The sequence below is a fragment of the Sus scrofa genome, chromosome 18 (genome assembly GCF_000003025.6).
Source record: "Sus scrofa isolate TJ Tabasco breed Duroc chromosome 18, Sscrofa11.1, whole genome shotgun sequence".
In the NCBI taxonomy this organism is placed as follows: domain Eukaryota; kingdom Metazoa; phylum Chordata; class Mammalia; order Artiodactyla; family Suidae; genus Sus; species Sus scrofa.
In genome coordinates, this window is record NC_010460.4 from 18,664,469 (window position 1) to 18,689,580 (window position 25,112).

Below are 25,112 nucleotides of genomic sequence, written 5' to 3' on the forward strand. Positions count from 1 at the left end.
ATTGAATGACAGGTCAATCGTTGTCACAGTAGCATTTTGGTGTGTCCCCAGCCCTTCGGCTCATCTGCCAGCTGCAACACGCCACCGCGGGTGCCTGACTCTCTGACTTCCCCCTCCCCTCCTCCAGCCCCACATCCAGTTCCAGAACAACCCCCCACCGTCTGCGTGGTGAAGCAGCCTTTCTCCCTGTGGCTTTTCTAGCGAGCCTTTTCTTCCCCCTGAAGGCACACTCTCACCCGAGAGCCCATCGACTGCCCTCTGGGTTGTCATGGCAACAGAGCTTTCTTCCGCCCTCCCTCCGCTCTGTTTACCTTGGTCAGGGACTGCGGCAAAAACCAGCCTGTCGCTGAAGTAGAGGGAGGGCGGAGGGATGGGGAGAGGGAGGAGGGAAAGCCAGCCGCTCTAAACCAGATCATTCTGGTTCAGAGTGGGCCCCCGCGCCCCCCTCCAATCCTGAGAGCGGCTGCGCTGGGCCTGTGGGCTGCACAGGGAGGCTCAGGGCCCTCCGGCGGCGGCGGCGTTAGTGGAAAGGGTCGGGGGCTTCCCCCCGCTTTCCTGCCGGGGCTGGGTATTAGCAAGGCCTCTGTGGTGCTGGCCCAGATTGCTGGGCCTCTGCCCAGAGCTGGGCAGTTGTTCACTGCACAAGGGCGCCCTGCTGGAGGTGGGGAGGGATGAGAACTGAAATCCAGCTCTGCCCCAGTCCCGGCCCAAGGCATTCTCTTCCTGCTTGGACCACTCCCATGTCCTCCTAACCAAGTCCTTCTTCCTCTTACACCCTCCCTGCAGCAGCCAGAAGCATCCTTTGGTGTTCCCTCTGGCTTAAAGCTTCCCATTGCTCTGAAAATAAAAGCCAAACCATTTGCCCAGCTCTTCATGATCTGCCTGACCTGTCCCTCTGTCTTTCCCTCCCACACCTCTGCCTCCAGGTTCCCTTTGCTCCTTTCTTTCTTTCTTTTCCTTTTTAGGGCCACATCTGTGGCATATGGGAAGTTCCAGGCTAGGGGTTCAGTCAGAGTTGCAGCTGCTGGCCTACCCCACAGCGACGCTAGAGCCTTAACCCACTGAGTGAGGTCAGGGATCAAACTTGCGTCCTCGTGGATACTAGTCGGGTTTATTACCACTGGGCCACGATGGGAATTCCAGGAATTGGTATGTTTAACAAGAATGCCTCATGCTTGGAAACCAGTGGGTCATAGGTGGCGCTGGCAGCTGGCCTGTTCTAGTCCATTCTAGCCCCTGTTCATTTACGATGCTCACCATTCTGTTCCAGGCCTTTGGTCATAATGACAGAATGTTAGATCTGAAAGGGACTTTGGAAATTATCTAGCCAAACACCTCATTTGACAGATGAGTAAACCAAGGCCTAAAGGAAAGCAAATTGCATTCAGAACTATTACGGACTGAGCCAAGAGCCAGGCCCAGCTCTCCCAACTCTCCAGGGCATCTCTTTCTAGTATTGCAGTCTAGGCAGCCACTGGCCACATGTGGCTATTTACATTTAAATTAATTCAAATTAATTCAAATTTAAAATTTAGTTTCTCAGTCACAATAACCACATTTGAAGTACTAAGCAGCCAGCAGCTAGAGGCTATGACATAGTGGACGATGCAAACCCAGAACACGTCCATCACTGTGGAAAATTCTATGTAGTCTAGGGCTGCTCTGGAACTTGGGCCTTTCATTTGAAGGTAGTATAGAAACTGGATGGTTTTATCCATGTCTTATCCTCTCAAACAATTACTGTGGAAGATTAACGGTAAGAGAATGTGGTTGTTCTAGTCAGTTATAGCAGCTTAGTAATAGCATGTTGACAAACTAGAATTTTATTCATGAGATTGGAAGAATGAACCCACCCAAACCAACTAATCCACCGAAGCCCCTCCCGCTAAGCTAAGATGGGCCTTATCTAAGAACCAAATCAGATACTAACACGAGTTCATGTCAAAGCTCTGGCTGGTCTAAGGGTCTGTTTCTTATTCCTGGTATGTCTGAGGGGCGTATACAGGAGAGACAGGAGAAATAAACCAAAGTAAATAAAGCTTCTTTGCATAATAAATGTAAAGTGTTAACTGTAGGCTAGGCTAGGAAAGCTTATAAAATTCATTAGGGGCAAACATTGTATCTTTTCCTCCTGGTGGATTTAAGCATAGTATCTAAGATAACTCTCCTGGGAAGGTATATTTTATCCAATGGTTTGTCAGTGGAAACACTGAAAAATAAAAGGCACATGTGCAATTCTGGATGGGAGACCTTAAAAGTGACCAAACTTGGAGTGTCCACACCTACTGGAGACTTAAGAGAGACATGAGGAAAACTACTCCCGGGAGAAGGGATCTCATCAGAGTGAAGCAACACAAGGCGGAGTTTTTGGAGAAGGAAGCATGTGGAAAACCAAGACCAGAACCAGGAACTGTGGTTTTATCCCTAAAGGACCCTGGGGAAGGGCTCATATCCTCTTGGGGGGCTTGTCCCTTGAATCATACAGATAGTCATGACTTTGTATGTAAAGGATCATAGTTTTCCTCTGAGTTCCCTGTAGCTCCTCCAGCCTTTCAGCAGGCTTGATACATCATACAAACTTGTCTAGTGGTGGTTTGGGGAATAGATGGGAGCGGGCAGTAAAAAGGAGTATGACTGGCCCCATAGCTACTCCCTCGCTATGTCCTGGAGGGAGCAGCGTTGTGTTGAGGGGGCTACTGTGTGTCCAGGAGTTCCAGGCAGAGCAGGGAGTAGGTGCCCACAGGCGGGGGGTGTAGAAGGTAGATGATACACAGATGTTACAAAGAAAATCGGACCCTGGTGGGGCAATAAAGTGGGTGATGGAGGTGGCTAGGACTGATGCTTAGGTCACAGAGGTAAGCTCACATACACAGTTACCATCAGACAATCAAGGTGGCCTTGAATCAAATAGATTTGGATAAGATTTATTGATCAGATTGTTTTAGAAAACCAACAGCAAAACACTGACAAGGTACATAAATACAGATTGGACATTTTAGGGTAAATTCACTATATTTCCTGTTTGTAGGAAACCAGGTAAGGTGGAAAAGCTGTCCTTATCATATGGCATGCACACCAGACTGCAAAAGGACTTCCACACTATTTAACAGGACTGTGGCAAATAGCTTTAAAGTAAGGCAAGCATCATGTGTGGCCTAAGCATTACCCTGTACCAAGAGCCAAGCCCAGGCTTGCCCTCAGAGACTATATGAGCGAGGTTTCCCTTTCTTGCCTAGGTTCTTCCAGTAAAATCCTCATTGGCAGGTGCCTTTACAGGGAGATGCCTGGCGCTGTTCCTGCTCAGACTCTGTGTACAAGGAAGTGGCTTTAGAGAAAGTCATTGTGTTTCTGATGCCTCCTTTGTATTCTAAATGTGCAACTAGTAAAACAGCAATTACTACAGCTTGGTGAAACTGCCTCTGACTCACCCTGTACAGTGACTAAGCAGGGCCTTTAAAAAACTTCTGGAAAGGGAAAACAAAACTTTGAAAATTATATTTATAAGATGGTACCACTTTGATGCACAACTCAAAACTTCTTAACACCAGATGAAGGAAGAGGTCACTTTCCACTCAATCTAACGACCTTAGAAGGGAAACTGCTGGGCATGACCTTGAGGCGGCACACACACAGGTTACAGAGCCCTCCCAAGCGCACCTCAGGCCCTCCCAACACTTGTAGAGGCCCAAGGTATTTGGGGAACTGAAGCAATTTAAGCGAATGGTGACCAGTCTTGGAAGCTTATGATCATAGGACCATAAACCCTCATCCATCCTGGAGCTCAATGCTAGAACAATGAAGAATAAGGAAAATGGCTTTTTGTGCTACATCAGAGTGCTGGCAGGTAGACCAGTCACCTATGCCACTTTATGCACATCTATAAGACCACATAAAAACAAACTGGTTTTACAGGATGAAGACCGACGAAGTCTTAGAGGGTAACTCAACCTTTCCTATACGCCAAGCTACATGGCTAGAAAAGGTATCGCCTAAGGAAAACTAAGGCTCCTTTAAGAATAGTGGAAAAGCAAGTATCTGCCAAGAGCCACAGAAATGTGTTCAAATGATGGGGTTTCCTCTGCATCTTACACAGCTTTTTCTTCCAATATGTGCTAAGAGTTCTTTGGTGGTGACAGGAGAGACAGCCTAGAACTCAGGGCAGGAGACTGTGCCAAAGCAGAAGAGTGAAGAGTGACATCTAAACTCAGTATGAACAGCTGTCATCAGGTTGACCAACTACAGCTAACAGGGCTACTTTTGTTTGCTGGTTTCTAGCCGCTCTGTGATTCTTGCTTTTCGATTTCTAACTACACATTAGCCCCACTCCACTGAGAAGGTGCTTGTAGGAAAGGGGTAGGGAGAGGAGGAACTATAAATCAATCAACCGTTTGATAGAAAAGTTGAAACGCTGATTACCTATGGATTTCAATTACTTGTGCTTTTCTCCGGCTACTCTGGGTAACCAAAGGTCATTGTTAATATACCTTTTGCTTAGAAATGTAAATGTTCATTATAATATTTTACATCTAACTATGTAATGGACATGAATAGTTTAGAGCAAATTTTTACATCATGTCACCAGGGCCCTGAAAAAAAAGATTCTGCCAGCGGAAAGAGTTTCAGTTTGGCCCCTGAAGAACAGTTAAAGTTTTAGTCTACTCTATATTGGTTTATAGATTTTTCCAGAATACGGAAAATACATTAAGTGAAGAAAGCATCATTCACTTCACTTAATAAAGTATTTATGTTCACAGATAAATTAGTATATACATGGGAGAACTTAGAATTTTAAATATTAGGTTTTAATTCTCCTCTTAGGAAACTCCTTACAGGTAGACCTCCTTGTTCCTAGGCAAAGAAATGTAAGAAGATATGCAACCATGAGACAGTACAAAGATGACTGGGGAAAAGTTTCAATTCTAACAAAACCAAGAAACAACAAGTCTCTAAGAACTGGAATAAGGAAATGCTGGACTTGAAAATCCAGCCAAGAGTTGGCCTAAACCAGCCGATTGCATCTCAAATTTTGGTATAATCTGACTCTAAAGTAATGAGTTGGCTTCCCCAAGACAGATACAAGAAAGTAGTCTACCTGCTTTATAGTCACACCCTATATATAATCTGTATATATCCATATGTGTTTCTATATATTGCACTTAAACTTACAGGACTGCAGTAAGATGGCTGGGAACACCTCAAAGAGGCAGAGAAGCAGCAGGCATAAACTCTCCTAAATCAAGTAACAGTGTCCGGAATTCAGAGCGCTGGTTATGGATTTACTAAAATGCCTGGTGACCCTCTATATAAAAGTCCACTCATCTACAGAAGTCATCATACACACAGTCTCATTTGGCATCCAGAACATGTGCTTATGTGCGGTTCTATAGTACTCAGAGCTGATCATACCTCCTCGTTTCCACTAGTGATATATTAAAAGAAGACACTTTAGACCAAGGATATGTACTTTTATGAAAACATCACACATGAGGTCTTAGATGTCAGGCCTCAAAGAAGACCACCTTCAGAATGCTTTAAAAGGATGCTAGCAAGTATGAATTGAACCAGCCTCTCTTTCAGCTCTCTGGTGTTACAGAACTAGAGACCTGCTCATATCCCAAGGACTCTGGAAGGATAAGCGCAGAGGCTGAGCATTCAGTCTTTGGTCCCTCTATAAATCTGTGACAAAGATCCTTTTGCCACCCTGGGTGACTTGTTTCATTATGGATAGTTTCTTCCCCCTAATACCCAGAGACTGGACTGGAGTCAGGCTGCAAAGCTTTGTTTTGAACTAATGGAGCTGCTCAGACTGCTCTGGAGAGAGCTCCTGGTTGGAAGAAGCCTAGCAGTGCATGATAAGAGGTTAAAGGCCCGATTGGTCATGGCAAGATGGGGGTGGGGGCTCTGGAGGAGCTGTTCTTTTTCCTACCTCTTCCCCCTACCCTCTCACTCCCCCAAAAGGACCCAGATTCACAGATGAATGGTTATTACAAGACCCTGCAGAACAGAGGCACCATGAACCTAATCCCACATGGATGGGTGGTTACAATAAGGCCTGGAACTTAGGAGTCCAAGTCTAGAGACCACAGTTTTCTCTCCCCCAGAACTGATGCTAAGTTTTTAGCCATAACTCAAAGGCGATTTTAAACCCACACATGAGCCTAAGAGATTCCCTTCTGGGATGAAGGAAAAAGGAGAACAAATTTAAAAGCTAAGCAAATGAGGCACTTAAAGGAAAAACATGTCCCTAGTCTCCCGTCCCAGTCTCCTGTTGTAATGTAAGCAACGGGCTGACCAGCACTGTGCCCTCTTGCACGCCTCTAGCACCTTTCATACATCTAAGGACTGCCAAATGCTCCCATCTCAGTGACCTGCTCAACTACTATAGCAGCCTGAAGGCAATGCAAGTGAAAATTTGGGTCATTTATTTTTTAGAACAACACAAAACAAGCCAGAACTAAAATTTCACACCATCAAAGTGAATGATCCTCATTTCATTCCTTCCTCATGCTGGTTTTTTAAAATGATACTTAGTTCTTTAGGAAGAATAACGTGTGGCTTTTCCCCCCAAGACCTTTTAAACAATTACTAGGCAATTACTCACAGCACCATGCACATTAAAGCAGACAGAAGACAGGCAAAAAGCTAAGAGAAAAATCAAGGCCCAACTGGCTTTCCGGCGATCAAAATTCTCATTGCCTGAGATATGGCAGGTGCATGGCCCAGGATTAGAAAAGAAACAGTTCTGAAAGGAAATGGCCAATATAAAAGTCAAAGCTCACAGCTCAGAGCAGAAGCCCTCCCTGCCCTACTCTTCTCTGGCCTCTCATGAGCCTATTTTATGTCCCAGGGCATTTATGCCACACAGGGCCTGCAATTCTCCATGATGAAGTCAGAGACACTTGAAACCATTAATAAGCATAGGAGAATCTCAAAGCTGCCCAGAACAAAGAACTCTGACCACCATGAATTTCTTGATTTGAAATGTGCTTGGTGCCAAAATTTCTAAGAGCAACAACAAACAGCACAACTATGACACATAATAAAGTCTTTTGATAAGTCAACTCTAACCACTGCTGGCACCATAAGGATGAGAAAAGAAATCACTAGTCAAGAGCTGCTTAGCTGTTTAACTTTCCTCCAAAATCAAAGGATAGATATGGGCATCCAGGGAGCAAAATACCAACCACCGCTGCCATTAGATCCAGCTACTCAAATCAGATGTATCTCTGAAAACAGGAAGTTAAGCATCTAGCTTTACCTAAAATCTGCAAGATTCTCAAGGTCAGCCTTCTTGTTCTATCCCCTAACGTCTTATTGTTGTTGCTGGATTTAATTTTTTAATTTTTGTTTTTATTGATGATGTTGCTTTAATTTATAGAGTACTGGCTGACATGGTCATATGTTTAGAGTTCCTTTAAAATTTTCTTCATCTTCATCCTATCTTGATTCATAAGATAATTAAGATACTTTCAGACTTTCCTTCAACTCCATCAAGGAAGAGAGAATATGTGTGTGCTGGGGCAGGAGGGACAGAAGCAAAAAAAAAAAAAAAAAGCACAAGGGAAAGTGAAATTCCATAAACTTAAAACAATTTACAGAAAGGCATCTGATGTATTTTCTGAATAAGGCCTTGATCAGGGTAACCAATCCTCTCTGTAGCACATTCTACACTGCCCATAAATAAAGGAGTCTCTTTTAAATTAACATTTCCAGTATCAATGAACAGTCCAGAAATCCTCATTTCAAGCGCTCGATGAGTCCCTGCGTGAGTCCGAGGTGCAGAAGCTGTGTTCGGGAGAGGTTGGCTAGGTTGGGGAAGGCCGCGAGCAGCTTCTCCCACGCCAGTTCCAGCAGGCTAGGTACCACCAGCCAGATCTTAAACAATGACCCAGTCCGTTTATTTTCGTGGATGTTCACCACTCCTCCATGAATGTACATGCAACCAGCCTATGAACAAATGGCAGGCAAAACAGGATAAATTCAAATGGGAGAGAAACACATACTTAAGTTGAAAATTCAGCAAAAAAAAAAAAAAAAAAAAAAATTTCATAGTGGGAGGAATTGAAATGAGGTGAAACAAAACATTTCTCACTGATCCCAATATAGCACAGAGATGGAGAAAGGTTTAAATAATGAATGAGTTACTAAGGAAGAAACTACAGATTGTTTTTACTTCAACAACTTCGACAAACATTAAACTAAGACTATATTAAGTATCCACTGTGACAAATACCAGGAATACAAAGATGAAAATAAAAGTCTCTGCATTTAAGTAACTAGTAGAATCTTTAATAACATGGCATCACGGGGGTAAAACCATTCTGCCCTCCCAGGAAACACCCTGATATCACTGTCTGGGCCTGAAAGTCACAAGGAGCATTTCTTTCACATTTACGCTGCTCTTTTAAGCTTGTTTATGATGGTTTTCCTTACCTTTTCTCAGAGGACATGCTAGCTTTGGGAGAAAGGTTTTAAAAACACGTTCTTGATCCAAGCTTTGCAAATATCAGAATCTTTTTTTCTTGCTAACATCCCTAAAATATTTTCTTATCATCTGCAACTACATAAAAAAGATATGTGAAAATGAAAACTTACTGGTGTAACAGCTGCACAGTGAAAATAAACTGGTTCTGGCATGGTAGCCGGGAGCTTTACCCATTGAAAAGTCTGCAGGTTCAACTTCCAGATATCTCCCAGGATCACTTCTCCATTATAGCCCCCACAAATAAACACATCTATCAGGAAAAGGGAAAGCCAAGATCATACAAAGGGAAAGAGCCACAGCAACAACAGGTCTTGCAACAGCACGGCTAGTTGACATGGTACCAATTCAGTGATTCTCCCAATACCAAAAAGGACTTCAGCTGATGGGCTGCTCAAGCTGCTGTCTTGTCCCTCACTGGAGATGGACACTATGTCGGGATCTTTGCTAGGACTAAGGATGTAAGCTTCTGAGGAGGCTTAATGTCCAGGGTCTCAAATTCAAATACCTATAGTGCCATGCATAGAAAGTGAATGTGCAAGAAAGCTTAGGGAAAATAAACAGGAGGTCCTGGGAACAAATAAGAGTGCATATGCTCTAATGGGGAAGATGGTGCTGCAGCTCCAGCTGATCGATACCAAGTAGGACTTAAGTTCCGCAACTGCCAGCAATTGCCAGGTTTTCCAATTAAAAAAAAAAAAAAATTTTTTTTTTCTTTTTGGCCGCATCTGCGGGACATGGAAGTTCCTGGGCCAGGGACTGAACTTGTACCACCGTTTTGACCTGCACCACAGTTGTGGCAATGCCAGATCCTTAACTCACTGAACAACAAGGGAACTTCCTAGATCTTCCAGTTTTTTAAGAGAGAAGCTGGTAACCCAGATTTTTTGAAAAGTGAAAATTTTGATTTTTAAGTATTGGCCACTATTTCAAAAAACTATAATATAGGAGTTCCTTAGTGGTGCAGCAAGTTAAGGATCTGGTGTTGTCACTGCTGTGGCCTGAGTCCCAGCTATGGCATGAATTCAATGCCTGGCCCCAGAACTTCTGCATGCCAAAAAAAAAAAAAAAAAAAAAAAAAAAAACCAAAACAAAACTATAATATATACATGAGCTAAACAAAACACATCTGCAGACCACCCATTTGCAAACTCCTCTTTTGAATAACATCCCAAAAAGGACACTTATCTACCCATAGAGACAAATGTTCTCTGCACAGGCAATTAACCTAAGAGGAAACAGTCACTGCAATGCTCAATTTGAGGGCACACAAGAGGTTCTTCCAAGCTTTCTTCAGCCCAAAGAGAACAGTAGGACACTCCATTTGATCCATTCCAATTATTATTATTATTTTGTCTTTTTAGGGCCACACCTGCAGCATATGGAGGTTCTCAGGCTAATTGGAGCTATTGCTGCCAGCCTACAATGAAGTCACAGCAACGCCAGATCCGAGCCATGTCTGCAACCTACACCACAGCTCATGGCAATGCCGGATCCTTAACCCACTGAGCGAGGCCAGGGATCGAACCCGCAACTTCATGGCTCCTAGTCAGATTTGTTTCGGCTGTGCCACGGTGGGAACTCCCATATCAATTATTTGTCAGAAACAAAACCTTTCCCAAATCAAAGATATTTTATTACTGTTATTTTGTTTGTTTTTGTTTTTATAAAATCAATTAGTTATAACTAACTAGACAACATATAACAAAGGCTATGTGAACCTTCAAACTGAATGCCTAGAATTATGGCTGAATTCTGTTTGTGCATGCCTGAACTCAAAGAATCAAATGAATACATGTCTTAATTCAAGTCTAGATCAAGTTTAAGCCAATACTTAAGCTATAAAATACACTGGAAACTTTTTTGGCTAGGATTCAAGAAAAGCATGGATCCATTGTTAGAGGGAAAAGCTAAATAATGCTACGATCTATAAATCTTGTCCAAAGAGTAGAAACATAATAAAAAGCATCTCTGTACTAGAGATGGCAGCATAATCCTAGTAAAATCTAAACGAAGCTGCTGAAAGGACATAGGCTATCCAACTCATTTACACACCTTCCTCTGCCCCATCACCCAATTTAAGGTGGTATATCCACTAAAAAATAAGCTGTAAATTAAAGACAAGAAGGTTGTCCAGAGAGGTGTCATTTATCACACTTAGATAAAGTAGCTGCAGCTACTTTCTGAAGCCATACAATGCCTGTGTTGTAAGACAGCCAAAGAATGAGCTAAGAGTTCTAGTTGGCATCAGACAGAGAACAGGATAAACTTTATGAAATAACACCCTGAAGGAGTGATCACAATTTTAATACAAAATCTCCTGAGGTCTCTATTGGATTTCAAGACTATTAGGACAGAGTTCCTGTCGTGGCTCAGCAGGAACAAATCTGACTAGTATCTAGAAGGATGCGGGTTTGATCCCTGGCATCGCTCAGTGGGTTAAGGATCCACTGTTGCCATGAGCTGTGGTGTAGGTCATGAATGAAGCTTGGATCTGGTGTTGCTGTGGCTATGGTGTAGACTGACAGCTACAGCTACGATTGGACCCCTAGACTGAGAACTTCCATGTGCCATGGGTGCAGCCCCAAAAAGACGAAAAAAAAAAAAAAAAGACTTTATTACGGCTATCTGTTGAAGTGGGGAGCTGCAAGATTAGGTGGTATAATAAAAACCTATTTATTAGGAGTTCCCATCATGGCTCAGTGGTTAACAAACCCGACTAGTATCCATGAGGACTCAGATTCAATCCCTGGCCTCGCTTAGTGGGTTAAGGATCCAGCATTGCCATGAGCTGTGGTGTAGACCGAAGACGCAGCTTGGATCCTGCATTGCTGTGGCTGTGGTGTAGGCTGGCAGCTATAGCTCTGACTTGACCCCTAGCCTGGGAATTTCCATATGCCCCAGGTGCGGCCCTAAAAAAGACCAAAAAACCCTATTTATCACTTATTTTTGAGTTTTCTGATAACCGAGGGAACCCAAACATCACATTAGTTTACTTCATGAAAATTGCTGAAAGAGGCATAACTTTATAGATTTCCCTTTAAGTATAAACTACAAGAAAAAGACCCCCCCCCATAGTTATGTCTCTTTTAAGGAGCTGTCATGAAGAAATAAAATATTCTCATATGTACAATTACAAAAATGGAACCAGCATGTTATTTGAAATCCTTACCATTTTTTATTTGAACACAACTGTGACATCTTCGGGCTGCAGGAAAACCTGCCAAACACATAAACACAGAAATTCCATTTTTCACAGAAAGCCTGGGAATAATGATGATATGACACAGCAGAAGATATACTATGAGTAACTTAATCCCCTTGTGGCATTAAGCAAACATTGACTAGTCCTTCCAATACTTCCTCATTTCACACTAAGACAAAGCCATTACAAGTTTCATCATGATACAGTGTTAAGGTATCAGGAAAACAAAGTGAGGTAAAGGGAGGCAGGGGTTACTCAGTGGCTTTCCCAAGCCCTTTTACCCACCTAGAAATGGGTAGATCTTGATTCAAGTGCCTACTTCTTATTCTACCCAGATTTCCCCTCTTCCACAGAATTCAGCAATCTTCTATTAAAAGTCTCCACTCAATTGCTAAGCATAGACTTTTGGGCTAATTGGGCTAAGGAATACAAGTCATTTCTAATACCAGTTCAAAAGATATTTTTCTTGTCATATAATACAATAAAATTACTTTTTCCCTTTCAGAACAAGTAAAACCAAAATACATTTATTAAAGATAAATGAATCAACATTTTAAATTTACCTATTTTGTCATGGGGTTTTGTTGCAATTTCCTCCCATGCATTCGTTTCAAGGTTGTATGCATGAATCTTGGAGAAGAAAAAAAAGAAGATACACAAATAATTTTAGTAAGCCTGAAAACTAGATTTTTCAGAATAGCATATACAAAAATATTCTTGGTTGAAAGCCTGCTTTTCCTTTGCTTTTCTCTGATCTTTCCTAGTTCTAATAAAAGCAAAATAGTAAATGAAGCAATTGAAAATTAAGCAAATACTTTATTTCATTTTTTTCTTTTGGCCACCCCCACAGCATGCGGAAGTTCCTGGGCCAGGGACCAAATCCGAGCTGCAGCTGCAACCTATGCCACAGCTGCAGCAATGCAAGATCCTTAACCCACTGCACCACAGTAGGAATTCCCATGTATCATTTTTATAATAGAAAAAGCAAGTGTTTGGAGCTCCTGTCGTGGCGCAGTGGTTAACGAATCTGACTAGGAACCATGGGATTGCGGGTTCGATCCCTGGCCTTGCTCAGTGGGTTGGGGATCCAGCGTTACTGTGAGCTGTGGTGTAGGTCAAAGACACGGCTCGGATCCTGCATTGCTGTGGGTCTGGTGTAGGCCGGTGGCTGTGGCTCCAATTCGACCCCTAGCCTGGGAACCTCCATATGCTAAGGGAGTAGCCCTAGAAAAGGCAAAAAGACAAAAAAAAAAAAAGAAAGAAAAAAAAAAAAAAGAAAGAGCAAGTGTTGGTAAGAAAACATGGGAAAACAGTTTTGACAAAACTTGACATAGATCATTAAGGTTCCAAAGCATACCAGCAGCTCTGAGCCCTATAGATTTCCCCTGAGACATGTGGATTTAGAAATGCCACAGAGATAGACGGATAAAAGCCCTTCAGAGCTCAGCTTTCTTTCTTTTCTTTTCTTTTCTTTTTTTTTTTTTTTTTTGTCTTTTTGCCTTTTCTAGGGCCGCTCCCGCGGCATATGGAGGTTCCCAGGCTAGGGGTCAAATTGGAGTCGTAGCCGCCGGCCTACGCCAGAGCCACAGCAACGTGGGATCCGAGCCATGTCTGCAACCTACACCACAGCTCTTGGCAACGCGGGATCCTTAACCCACTGAGCAAGGCCAGGGACCAAACCCACAACCCCACTGTTCCTAGTCGGATTCGTCAACCACTGGGCCATGATGGGAACTCCCAGAGGTCAGCTTTCTGAAGTTAGTGATATGTAGTCCCAATCATGCCTGTTCTTTTAGGACACACAGCACTGAGAATAAGGGGGATGTGACATTCTCAGAATTCTGGTTCTAATTTGAAGTAGCTGCTCCACTGAAACTACTATATCTTCCTTTAACTGACTTTTCTCATCTAGCATAAAGGGATAATTTTCATAAAGTATTTTCAGTGCATGATAATTTAAAGTTTTCAACAGGAAAACTTATCAGGGGAACAGAGTTCAACCTTATATTATAAAGAGCATCTAACACAAAATAGGTGTTGATGAAGAACCTGATTGAAAATTAAAACATCTAGGGAGTTCCTGTCGTGGCGCAGCAGACACAAATCCGACTAGGAAGCATGAGGTTTCGGGATCAATCCCTGGCCTCACTCAGTAGGTTAAGGATCCGGCGTTGCCGTGAGTGAGCTGTGGTGTAGGTCGAAGACAGGGCTCAGATCCCAAGTTGCTGTGGCTGTGGTGCAGGCTGGCAGCTATAGCTCTGAATGGACCCCTAGCCTGGGAACCTTCATATGCCACAGGTGCGGCCCCAAAAGACAAAAAAAAAGAAAAAAGAAAATTAAAATATCTACAATAACAGAATTATCTTCCTTAGCATAAAATATGCCTCTCTCTAGCCTTCTTCTTTTCTCTGTTTTTAAATATACCTTGTTTAAGGAATAAGCTGTCCAAGAAGTACCACCTCCCAAGATGTAAATCCTCTGTCCATCATGTGCAATTTCATGTCTGTATCTGAAATCATATAATAAAATACATTAATAATTAAGGGGGAAATGATCTACTTAAGATTTAGCTGAAAGACTTTACTTTTGGTTTTTAGGGCTGCACCCTTGGCATATGGAGGTTCACAGGCTAGGGGTCAAATTGGGGCTACAGCTGCTGGCCTACACCACAGCCATAGCAACAGCAGATCCGAGCCAAGTCTGCAACCTATACCACAGCTCGTGGCAATGCCAGGTCCTTAACCCACTGAGCGAGGCCAGGGATCAAACCCAAAACCTCATGGTTCCTAGGTGGATTGGTTTCCACTGAGTCACGACGGGAACTCCTGAAAGACCTTTTATTGCACATTATTTATAATAATGAATTATTAGAAATAACCCAAGAGTTTAATAATAGTGAGTTGGTTAAATAAATTATACAATATATATAAAACAGATTAAATGCAACCAATAAGATGTAGGCACAGAGGATGTTTAATATACTGAGAACTTCTTTTTGTGTCATTAACTAAAAAAAAAAAAAACAGTTCTATAAGAGCAGACAGATTATAATCAACCCTGATTATTCCTGAGTTTAGATTTTGCTTTTTTTCCCTTCGTTTTGCTTATTGTATTTTCTAGATTTTTAATCGTTTTTTTTCTGATAACTCTGTATAAGAGGGGAAATTATTATGGAGTTTTACAAAGTGATCTGCCTACATTTAATTAGAAACCTTAGACTATGGGCTTTCAAATTACGACACTTATTTAACAGATATAAAGATATCAGAAAAATTATGATACAATAAAACTGTGAATATGAAACACCTACCAGAGCTTTCATCCAAGCAGTCTAGCTAAAAGCTGAAATAATTTATAATATGTCTACAAAATGATTCAAAAAAGGCAACCATGTGAAAAATGCTTTGAAAACTTAATCTATTTCCTTCTTTCCCTGAAGGCCCTGGTGCTGATAAAGTAAATTACATCAAAATTATTCCCCATAACAAGCCATCTCCCAAGTCCTCTCATAGCAGTTCGGCAAAATCAGCCCACTAACATACTACAATAGAGGTTAAGACTTTCTTGGCACCCATATGTCATTTTTTAAAGACAACAAAGAGATATTAGTCTAAACAGAGTAAATAAGAAATTGTTTACTATCTTTGCTTTTGAATTAGAGTGAAAAAAAAAAAAAAACTCTTTAAGTCTTCCAGTGAGTTTAATTCTAAGAAGAGGCAATTGCTATTAGGAACAAAAAGTGAAACATCTAGGACTGCTACTAGAAGGCAACTTAAGGGAATCATGTGATGTTTGAGTGTTTAACAGAGCACTTAAAACAAATGACCTTTCTCTCTCTTCCACTCTATCATCCATCCATCCATCCATCCATCCATCCATCCATCCAGTTAACATTCACTGAGTACCACTATAGACAAGACACTGTGTCCTGTACTGGGGATACAGTGGTAAGCAAAGGAGCCAAAGAATCCTAATATGTAAGTTAAGAAGAGAAATCAAAAAGTAACCAGAAAGTCATTGTTTTGCTTATAACATGAAATTTAGTTACAATTGTTACCATTAGTTTCTTTTTTAAAGGGTTACCATTTTCCTAATTCAGGAACACTGAAGTGTAAGAGAAAGAATATTTTAAAAATTCTATAGTTCAGAGGGAAAGTATCATTCACTCACCAGAAGACCCTTCTTTAATACTGAACTTAAGGGATCTAACAGCCGGTTAGCTATTTTAACCAGGCCAAAGGGTCCTCTTTACACCATACTCCAATATTTTTAAAAGAGTAAAATTTTAGCAAGAAGGAATAAGTATGCTTTAATCCTAGAATCTCACCTCTCTTCTGGTAGATCACAGGATAGGTTGTTTGGTTTCAGCTGTGTCCACTCTCTGGTATTGAGATCTAATTTGTGCAGGTCTGTGCTGTAAATATAGCCAGTTGTCCCTCCAAAGACATAAAGGGAGCCATTGATGATAGCCATGGCCTGGGTAAGGAGGAAGTGTGAACAAGACTGCCTCATTAACACTCGATCAAAGAATGTAAACTTTTTAGATACCCCAGAACCAGGTTTTATGAAATTTTCTTGTACTTTTTAACCCTCTAAAAATCAAACCATTAAAGGACAAAAGATTTTAGAGAACACAGAGATCATTTTTAGAAAAGTAAACTTTGTTCAACTGGAAAGCAAGAAAGAACTTAGGGATCTAGATAGACAAAGGGCATCAGATGATCTTCAGGGATCTGAGAAAATAAAAAAATTTATAGATCAAGGACACATTCACTTCCACTGAAACCTGCTTCTCTCTCTCTCTTTTTTTTTTTTTTTTTTTTTTTTTTTTTGGCTGCACCTGTGACATACAGAAGTTCCCAGGCTAGGGATTGAACCCTCACCACAGCTATAACCAGAGCCACAGTAGTGACATGGCTGGATCCTTAACCCACTGAGCTATGAGGGAACTCCCTGCTTCTGTTTTTAAGTAGTCTGAAGAAAAATGCTATTAAGAAGGAGTGTATACGAAAAAGAGACACCAGAACCTCTTCAGCAAGAAGTCTAGAGTTGGCAGTCCTCAAAACTTGACATTTTCTTTTTTTTTTTCGTCTTTTTGCTATTTCTTGGGCCACTCCCTCGGCATATGGAGGTTCCCAGGCTAGGGGTCCAATCGGAGCTATAGCCACCGGCCTATGCCAGAGCCACAGCAACGCAGGATCCGAGCCGCGTCTGCAACCTACACCACAGCTCACGGCAACACCGGATCCTTAACCCACTGAGCAAGGCCAGGGATGGAACCTGCAACCTCATGGTTCCTAGTCGGATTTGTTAACCACTGCGCCATGACGGGAACTCCGAAACTTGACATTTTCTACCAGACTCTTCTCAATGTAAGTTTGGCTACTGTTATGGTCATTTCTTAGAGTTTAAATGCCTCCTGTGGTGGAATAGAGTCATCCAGTATTGCCTCTACACATAGTTCAGAAGCTTTTATGAGTACCAATGCCAGCCCGTTGAAAAAGAAGCCAAAGCTTGGTTGTTTAAAGCTTAGCCCATTACTGTCAAAGGGTCTGTGATGTATGATGAGTTGCTTCCTACCTCTTTGATATAACTTTTCAAACCTAAGGTTTGAAGCAACAGAACCTAACTGCTTTTAGCTCAGATCCATGTAAAAGTCTCTTAAACAAGTACATGGATCATCTATTCTACTACTTAGGTTAGAAAGCACTTCAAAGCATCATATCACTCTAAAGATGACAGAACCTGGACCATATGCAGCCCAATCTCTCACTGGGAGTGGGTGGGGTCTTGACATTTAAAGAAACGTTCACCAAGGTCTAGATCATTGATCCTAAGTTGAATTAGAAACAAAGAAGAAAGGAAAGAAAGGAAAGGAGAAGGCAAACAACCAGATTTATAAACTACAGAACTGAAAAATCACATAGTAGCATAACGGATTTATTCTCATTAGAAAAAACACATCCACCATGACTGGCCGCAGACTGGTACCTGTCCATATATACGACTGGGTTTCTTCCCCCGACAGCTGAGCAAAGCCCATCTCTTATACTTCACATTACAGACATGGACATCATTGCCGTTGCTCTCACCAAATGGGATGCCCGTACCTCCAAAGACCAACAGGTTGTTTCCATGCAGCACAACTGGGGAAGGAGAAGCATAAATTCCATTTACGGCCTGGCTACCTGCAAAGTGTTCCCACCTTAACCCAGAATATGAGAAACTCAAAATGTCTGCTTTAGTGCTTTCAGAAGATAGCTCAAACCACTGACATATAACTACTATAAAGTTTTATAGGAAAAAAGTCTAATTCACACTTTATCATAGATCTCACTGTTTGAACTGTGACATGTCAATGCATATTTGTGGAATTCATGAAACTGTAGATACAATACCAACTGATATGAACTACACTTCACCACTGCCGCATAACACAGTTCAAGTACTTGGCAAAGCAGAGTAAAATGAAGTATCATCTTTGCCTTAGCAAAGACCCAGTGGGACTCAGGATGAAGGGGTAAAAGAATCATAAGGATCATTCTGGTTTTGCAGGGGGAATGATCTCTACATTTTAAATTACGGTTTCTTTCATCTTTTTTTTTTTTTTTTTTAATGGTCACATCCACAGCATATGAAGTCCCCTGGGACAGGGATTGAATTCGAGCTGTAGCTGTGACCTAGGCCAATGCTGGGCTGGGGATTGAACACATACCTTCTGTAGTGACCCACACTGCTGTAGTTGGGTTCTTAATCCACTGTGCCACAGTGGGAACTCAGGTTACTTTTATCTTAATCCCCTACCAGATAAAAAATACACCAATATCCTGCTGCTAACTCTATTCCTATCATCACACACATGTGCATATCCTTTCCGTCTCTCTCTGATTGGCAAATACTTTGAAAATACTACTACTGTATTATTTCATGACATTTTATACCAATTCTTCAATAGATATAGTATAAGAGTCAATAGCACAAGCTCTGGAGCCAGTGAGAGCTGAGTTTTTTGTTTTTTGTTTTCTTTTTAGGGCCACAGCTACAGCAGCGCGGGGGGATCCAAGACACATCTTTGACCAATGCTGAGGCTTGTGCTAACACTGGATCCTTAACCCACTGAGCGAGGCCAAGGATCGAACACGCCTCCTCATGGATACTAGTCAGGTTCTTGACCTGCTCAGCTATGACAGGAACTCCTAAGAGCTGGGGTTTAAATTCTCATGTGACCTCAGGAAAGTTATTTAGTCCTCTAAATTAATCTTTCCAGCAACCCTATGAGGTAGGAACTATTATTATCATCTCCATTTTTATAGAGATGAAACAGAAATGGTGAGTGGTGTGAAATCAGATTGTTATGATCATTATACAACTACAGATGTGATAAATTCATTTGAGTAATAAAGAAAAGAGAAAAAAAAAGAAAAGAAAACAAATGATGAGTGGTTTAAATAACTTGTTGAAGGTTTCCTCAAAAGAACCTTGTAAGCTAGGATTCAATAGCAGGCAGTCTGGCTCCAGAGCCTATACTCACAGCCACTGCCCCTTAGGGCTCCTCTAATGTCTCAGTTTCCTAATTTGCACAAGGCAATAATTCCAGTACCAGATTATGGGGATGTTGTGAAGAGTAAACAGATTATTATGTGTGAAGCACTTTCCTCAACAGCTATTATCATCATTAAAACCACATCTGTTGATCTCTGATATTTTGCATATATATTTGTCTAGCAATACATATGATACTTTATGTTGAGCTTTCTGAGGTATTACTAATCCCATTTTTTTGTTTGTTTGTTTGTTTGTTTTGTCTTTTTGCTATTTCTTGGGCCGCTTCCGTGGCAGATGGAGGTTTCCAGGCTAGGGGTCCAATCGGAGCTGTAGCAACTGGCCTACGCCAGAGCCACAGCAACGCGGGATCCAAGCCGTGTCTGCAACCTACACCACAGCTCACGGCAACGCCGGATCGTTAACCCACTGAGCAAGGGCTGGGACCAAACCCGCAACCTCATGGTTCCTAGTCGGATTTGTTAACCACTGCGCCACGACGGGAACTCCACTAATCCCATTTTATAGGTAAGGAATTAGAAGCTAAAAATCATCTGGCAAGTAAACGGCATATGGCTAAATTCAAACTCAGGACTATCCAGCTCACAAGTGAGTCTATACTTTTATCATAGTAAAGAGTCTTACATTAATAGGGCTTAATCATATTATAGTATTACTAAAAATTATTAACAAGGAACATGTGGCACTGAACCAGACTTCTGAGACATTTCATAAAGTCAAAAGTTCAGAGCTGCTTGCACTCACGTGACATGGATGCCAATTCTCGGGGCATGTAGCCGTCTGTGCCCATCTGATGCCATACTCCTGTAGCAAAATGATACCTCCAAAGCTCCCTGAAGAGAGGATAGTCTTCATTATCTGGCCCTCCTGATTCATCATAATCTGGGTTATAACCTCCAAACACATACAGATTGGTATTATCTGCCACACAACGATGTCCACTTCGTGCTGGTGGAGGTCTGTGGCCTAGGAGAGAAGAGGACCGTTTTCCACAGATGGCACAGCAGACTAAAAGCACAAACAAAATCTGGCAACAAACATTTTATCTTTAAAAGGGATCGGGGCAAATTTATAACGTGGATGTACTTTTTATTTACTTAGATTATTTTATACATTCACACACTACTTAGAATTTTAAGGAGCTAGTCTCCATTTCTATTTCATATGTCTATTTTCAGATTTTGATAACTATAAAAAGATTTTTCCCAAGGGAGGCAAAATAGAATCATAAACTCAAGAAAATAGCTGATAACTTGGAATTTTCAAGAAAAGAAGGAGGAGGGGTTAATAATCCAAAACCTAAGAGGACAAAATTTCTATTTTCTTAGAGGAGAAAAAAAATACAGGTCAACTAAAGTAAACTGAAAATATTAGAGAACTACATAAATATAATCACAAATGTGGATGAGTCATGTATAAATAAAAATACATACACACAAAATCTATGATTTTTCCACAATATATAATTATAAACTTAAAAATAAAACTGGCTTTCAGAGTTATAGCAAAGCTTAGAAATTAAATACCACTCCAGACATTATAGTAGTTAAAAAAGAAATCCCTATATTTTATCTCAAAGAACATTTTTCATCCTATTCAGAGTTTTACTAAAAAAAGCTATGTCTACAATTTATATTTGAAAGCCTTCTGAAATTTAAATCATGTGCACTACTTCACTTAAAATTACTTCAATATTAATTAAGAGTAAAAAACCCCAAAGTTTATATTATTTCTATTACCCTTACAATTTTCATACCAGTCTACACAAATCCTTACACAGCTTTAGAATCGAAGATGCTTAATAGCACACTGGATGGAATGAACCACTATGATTGTCTGTTATCCTAAAGACTTATCTACTTTCATATATTAGGAATCGATCCTAGTATAACAATCTTTATGACAATGCTGGATACCTAATATACATCTGTTATGTAAACATTTACTACCAGCCTAACAGAGCCCTCACATATTCATTTTTTAACTCAAAATGCCACTTCCTAGGGTACTAGGAACTGAAAAGAGAATGCACAGATATGGAAAAACTAAAAATCACATGAAGAACTGTGAATCGTTGAATCACTCATGTCCAACCTGTCAGTCCTGAGAGTCTCTGATTCTCCTTACTGCTCCTTACTGCTCCAGCTCAAAGTCCTCAAACAGCAAGGCAGAGCCTTTTCTGATCTCTCACACTCCTGCCTGCTGAAGTCTCTCTCTCTGCTAGGAAAGCTGAGTCCTTCCCTCAGCCCTTGGCCTGGGCTACCTAGCTAGCCTTCAGTGGCTAGTTGGAAATGCCTCTGAGTCTGGCCTACACAGCTCTTTCTTGTCAATAAAATTCTTCAGCCCTTACAGTTCAGTACTCCACCACTCAAATACAGATGTTCAATTAAAAAGGCTATTATACTATAACTATGTAAATAATTAATAAAATATTAGGCAAACTATAATTCGAAAATTTACTCAATAGATGTGATTTACCTCAAGTGAGGCACTCAATTTCTCTTCCTAAAAATCTAGAAACACAGAAAATGTGGTATGGAAGACAGAGCAGTAACTTCTACAAATATCAAGATTTGAATCCAGGTTCTTTTTTTTTTTTTTTTTTGCCACACTTGGCATATGGAAGTTCCCGGGCCAGGGATCTTAGCCGCAGTTGCGACCTACGCCACAGCTCTAGCAACTGTGCTGGGCCGGGGATCAAGCCTTTGCTACTGCAGAGAATGCTGGATCCATAACCTGCTGCATTACAGCAGGAACTCCTTTTTATTTTTATTTTTTTGGCTGTGCCTGCAGCATGTGGAAGTTCCCAGGCCAACGATTAAACCTGGGCCACAGCAGAGACAATGCCGGATCCTTAAGCGTTAGGCCAGTTAACTCCTCAGGTTCTTCCTAACTGCAACCTTGAGCAAGTCACTGACCCTCACGGAGGCTCAGCTTCCTTATCTGTTTGAAGGAATATCATTCCTGTGCCTCACAGATTTATACTTGCTATTATGTTAAAATGTGATTATTGGTTAATATATTTATCTTCCCAGGAAGCTATAAGCTATCTGAAGGAAAAGGAATATATTTGTATTCACCTTTCTGTCTTTTTTTTCTTCCTTTTATGGCTATACCTGTGCCATGGCTTAGGTAGGAGTCAAATCGGAGCTGCAGCTGAGGCCTACACCACAGCCACAGCAATACCATATCCAAATCGAATCTGTAACCTAAGCCACAACTCATGGAAATGCTAGATCCTTAACCCACTGAATGAGGATGCAGGATTGAGCCTGCATCCTCACAGAGACAACGCTGGGTCTTGAACCCACTGAGCCCCAATGGGAACTACTGTATTCACCTATCACCAAGCCTAAGGCACACAGAAAACACTGAACAAAATTTACAAGTTTAATTTTTCTCTACTCATTTCATTAACGTTTTTCTTCTCCAAATAATTGTAAGTTTCTTAAGGACTAATATGATGTATTGCAATTACCCTGTATCACCCACAACACCTATAACAGTTGGACATACATAACAGATACTAGAAGTTTCACTGATTTTAACTTCAGGTCAAAGTAAACAGTGACAAACAGAGACAATCAAAACAGTGTACAGCTCTCAGTGGACTTTGATATTGTGCTTAAGAGATACAATTTTGGGGACAGGGTTGGATTACGCAATGGTCTTCTCAAATCATAAGTGGTTCTAAAAATTAGCAAGACAAATTTAAAGAAAAAAACATTAAAATAGAGGTGTTATGGTCAACAGACAGGAACACTAGTAATCTCTATAATGTCATTTGCTTTATTACCTGGAGCCAACAGACAATTTTTAAAACTGCTTTTGGGCAATATGAAAAGACATACAGTATATTCTGTAATTTTTCTCTAAATGGCTGTACAGGAGAGAAGGCATTCCATTATAAGTTTATTGGCAATTATTTTTGAGATAAATATAACTCGCATGGATTAAAGGTTGCGTCAATGAAAAGACAGTTATTTATCCACTCATTCAGTCATTCATTAAGCCAAAAATATTACTGGATGTCTGCTACAGACCAGGTACTGTGCTAGGTGCTGGGGATACAATGCTAAGGATACAATACTGTTTCTGTCTGCTGGAGCTTATAGTCTAGTCACTGTCCAACACAGTAGTCACTAGCCACACACAATTATTAAGCACCTGAAATGAGGCTGATCCAAACCAAGATATGCTTTAAATGTAAAATATCCCCTGGATTTCAAAGGTAGTATCCAAAAATGAATGTAAAATTACTAATTTTTATATCTGATATACATTGAAATTGGTTTTTTTTTATCTCCTGGGTTAAACTAAAATATTAAAATATTAATTTCACCTGTCCTTTACTTTTCCCATGAGCTACTAGAAAATTTTAAATTTTGGAGTTCCCATCATGGCACAGCAGACACAAATGTGACTAGGAACCCTGAGGTTTCAAGTTCGATCCCTGGCCTCACTCAGTGGGTTAAGGATCCGGCATTGCCGTGAGCTGTGGTGTAGGTCACAGGCGCGGCTGGGATCTGGTGTTGCTGTGGCTCTGGTGCAGGCGGGTAGCAACAGCTCAAATTAGACCCCTAGCCTGGGAACCTCCATATGCTGCGGATGTGGCCCTAAAAAGACAAAAGACAAAAGACAAAAAAAAAGAAAAGAAAAAAAATTTTAAATTTTGTGGCTCACATGATATTTCTTTTCTTTTTCTTTCTTTCTTTTTTTTTTTTTGTCTTTTTGCTATTTCTTGGGCAGCTCCCATGGCATATGGAGGTTCCCAGGCTAAGGGTCCAATCGGAGCTGTAGCCACCGGCCTACACCAGAGCCACAGCAATGCGGGATCCGAGCCGAGTCTGCAACCTACACCACAGCTCACGGCAATGCCGAATCCTTAACCCACTAAGCAAGGGCAGGGACCGAACCCGCAACCTCATGGTTCCTAGTCGGATTCGTTAACCACTGTGCCACAACGGGAACTCCTCACATGATATTTCTATCAAACAGCACTGGTCTGGTTCAATTGTTGGCTTCTGTAAATAATTACCTATGCAAATTAAACTTCTGGGTAAAGAGCATCTGGTTGATGTTTGATAAATACTAAACATCTTGTCAAGAAGTCTTACAGCTGCGTAACTCTTCTTTCTCTTTAGTCAGATTTCTTTGTACATATTTATGGCCCAAGAGTGACTAACATATTAGAAAGCCAAATTTTATTTTAATAAGTCATCAGAATTTATCAGGGGTAACATGTGGAGACAAGACATTATTTCTTATTATCTCGAATATAACAGCAGAGGCTCCTCAACCTTGACCAAAATGATCTTACAGTAGTTCTCTGAATCTTGCCCCCAGTTCTCCATGTGCAAACTTCACTTTCCAAAAAATTACTTGCTACTAATAAAATAACCCAGAGAATTAGGTCATTTAATTACCCAGAGGAACTCCACTTGGAAAATGCGTTAGTCAAATGTAAAACTGAACCTGTATGCACAGGTGAATTTTTTTTTTTTGGTCTTTTTAGGGCTGCACCCACGGCATATGGAGGCTCCTAGGCTAGGGTCCAATCGGAGCCTTAGCTACTGGCTTATGCCACAGCCATAGCAACGCGGGATTCAAGCAAGTCTTCCACCTAGACCACAGCTTATGGCAACACCAGATGCTTAACCCACTGAGTAAGACTAGGGACTGAACCCGCATCCTCATGGATGCTGGTCAGATTTGCTTCCACTGAACCACGACGGGAACTCCCACAGGTGAACTCTTAATACTCAGAAGGCAACATCAGCTGAGGGAGTGTGTACCTGTGGTGATGAAGCCATCTCTGCTTCAATATGCTCATCATGTTACAAATACTTGCTCTACACCCCA

At 41.2% G+C, this 25,112-nt stretch overlaps 1 protein-coding gene across 3 annotated transcripts in view; it reads right to left on the reverse strand.

Annotated features, from left to right (window-relative positions):
* KLHDC10 (kelch domain containing 10) overlaps positions 2,909-25,112 on the reverse strand; it is a 55,714-nt gene continuing 33,510 nt past the window's right edge. For all 3 annotated transcript variants that reach the window (XM_021079115.1, XM_021079113.1, XM_021079114.1), the window contains 8 exons: positions 19,995-20,216; positions 17,679-17,833; positions 16,015-16,163; positions 14,112-14,196; positions 12,251-12,317; positions 11,655-11,702; positions 8,596-8,735; positions 2,909-7,947 (listed from right to left, as the gene is read on the reverse strand). In XM_021079115.1, coding sequence (XP_020934774.1) covers positions 7,738-7,947; positions 8,596-8,735; positions 11,655-11,702; positions 12,251-12,317; positions 14,112-14,196; positions 16,015-16,163; positions 17,679-17,833; positions 19,995-20,216 — 1,076 coding nt within the window. In that variant the 3' untranslated portion in view covers positions 2,909-7,737. The remainder of the gene's footprint in view (positions 7,948-8,595; positions 8,736-11,654; positions 11,703-12,250; positions 12,318-14,111; positions 14,197-16,014; positions 16,164-17,678; positions 17,834-19,994; positions 20,217-25,112) is intronic.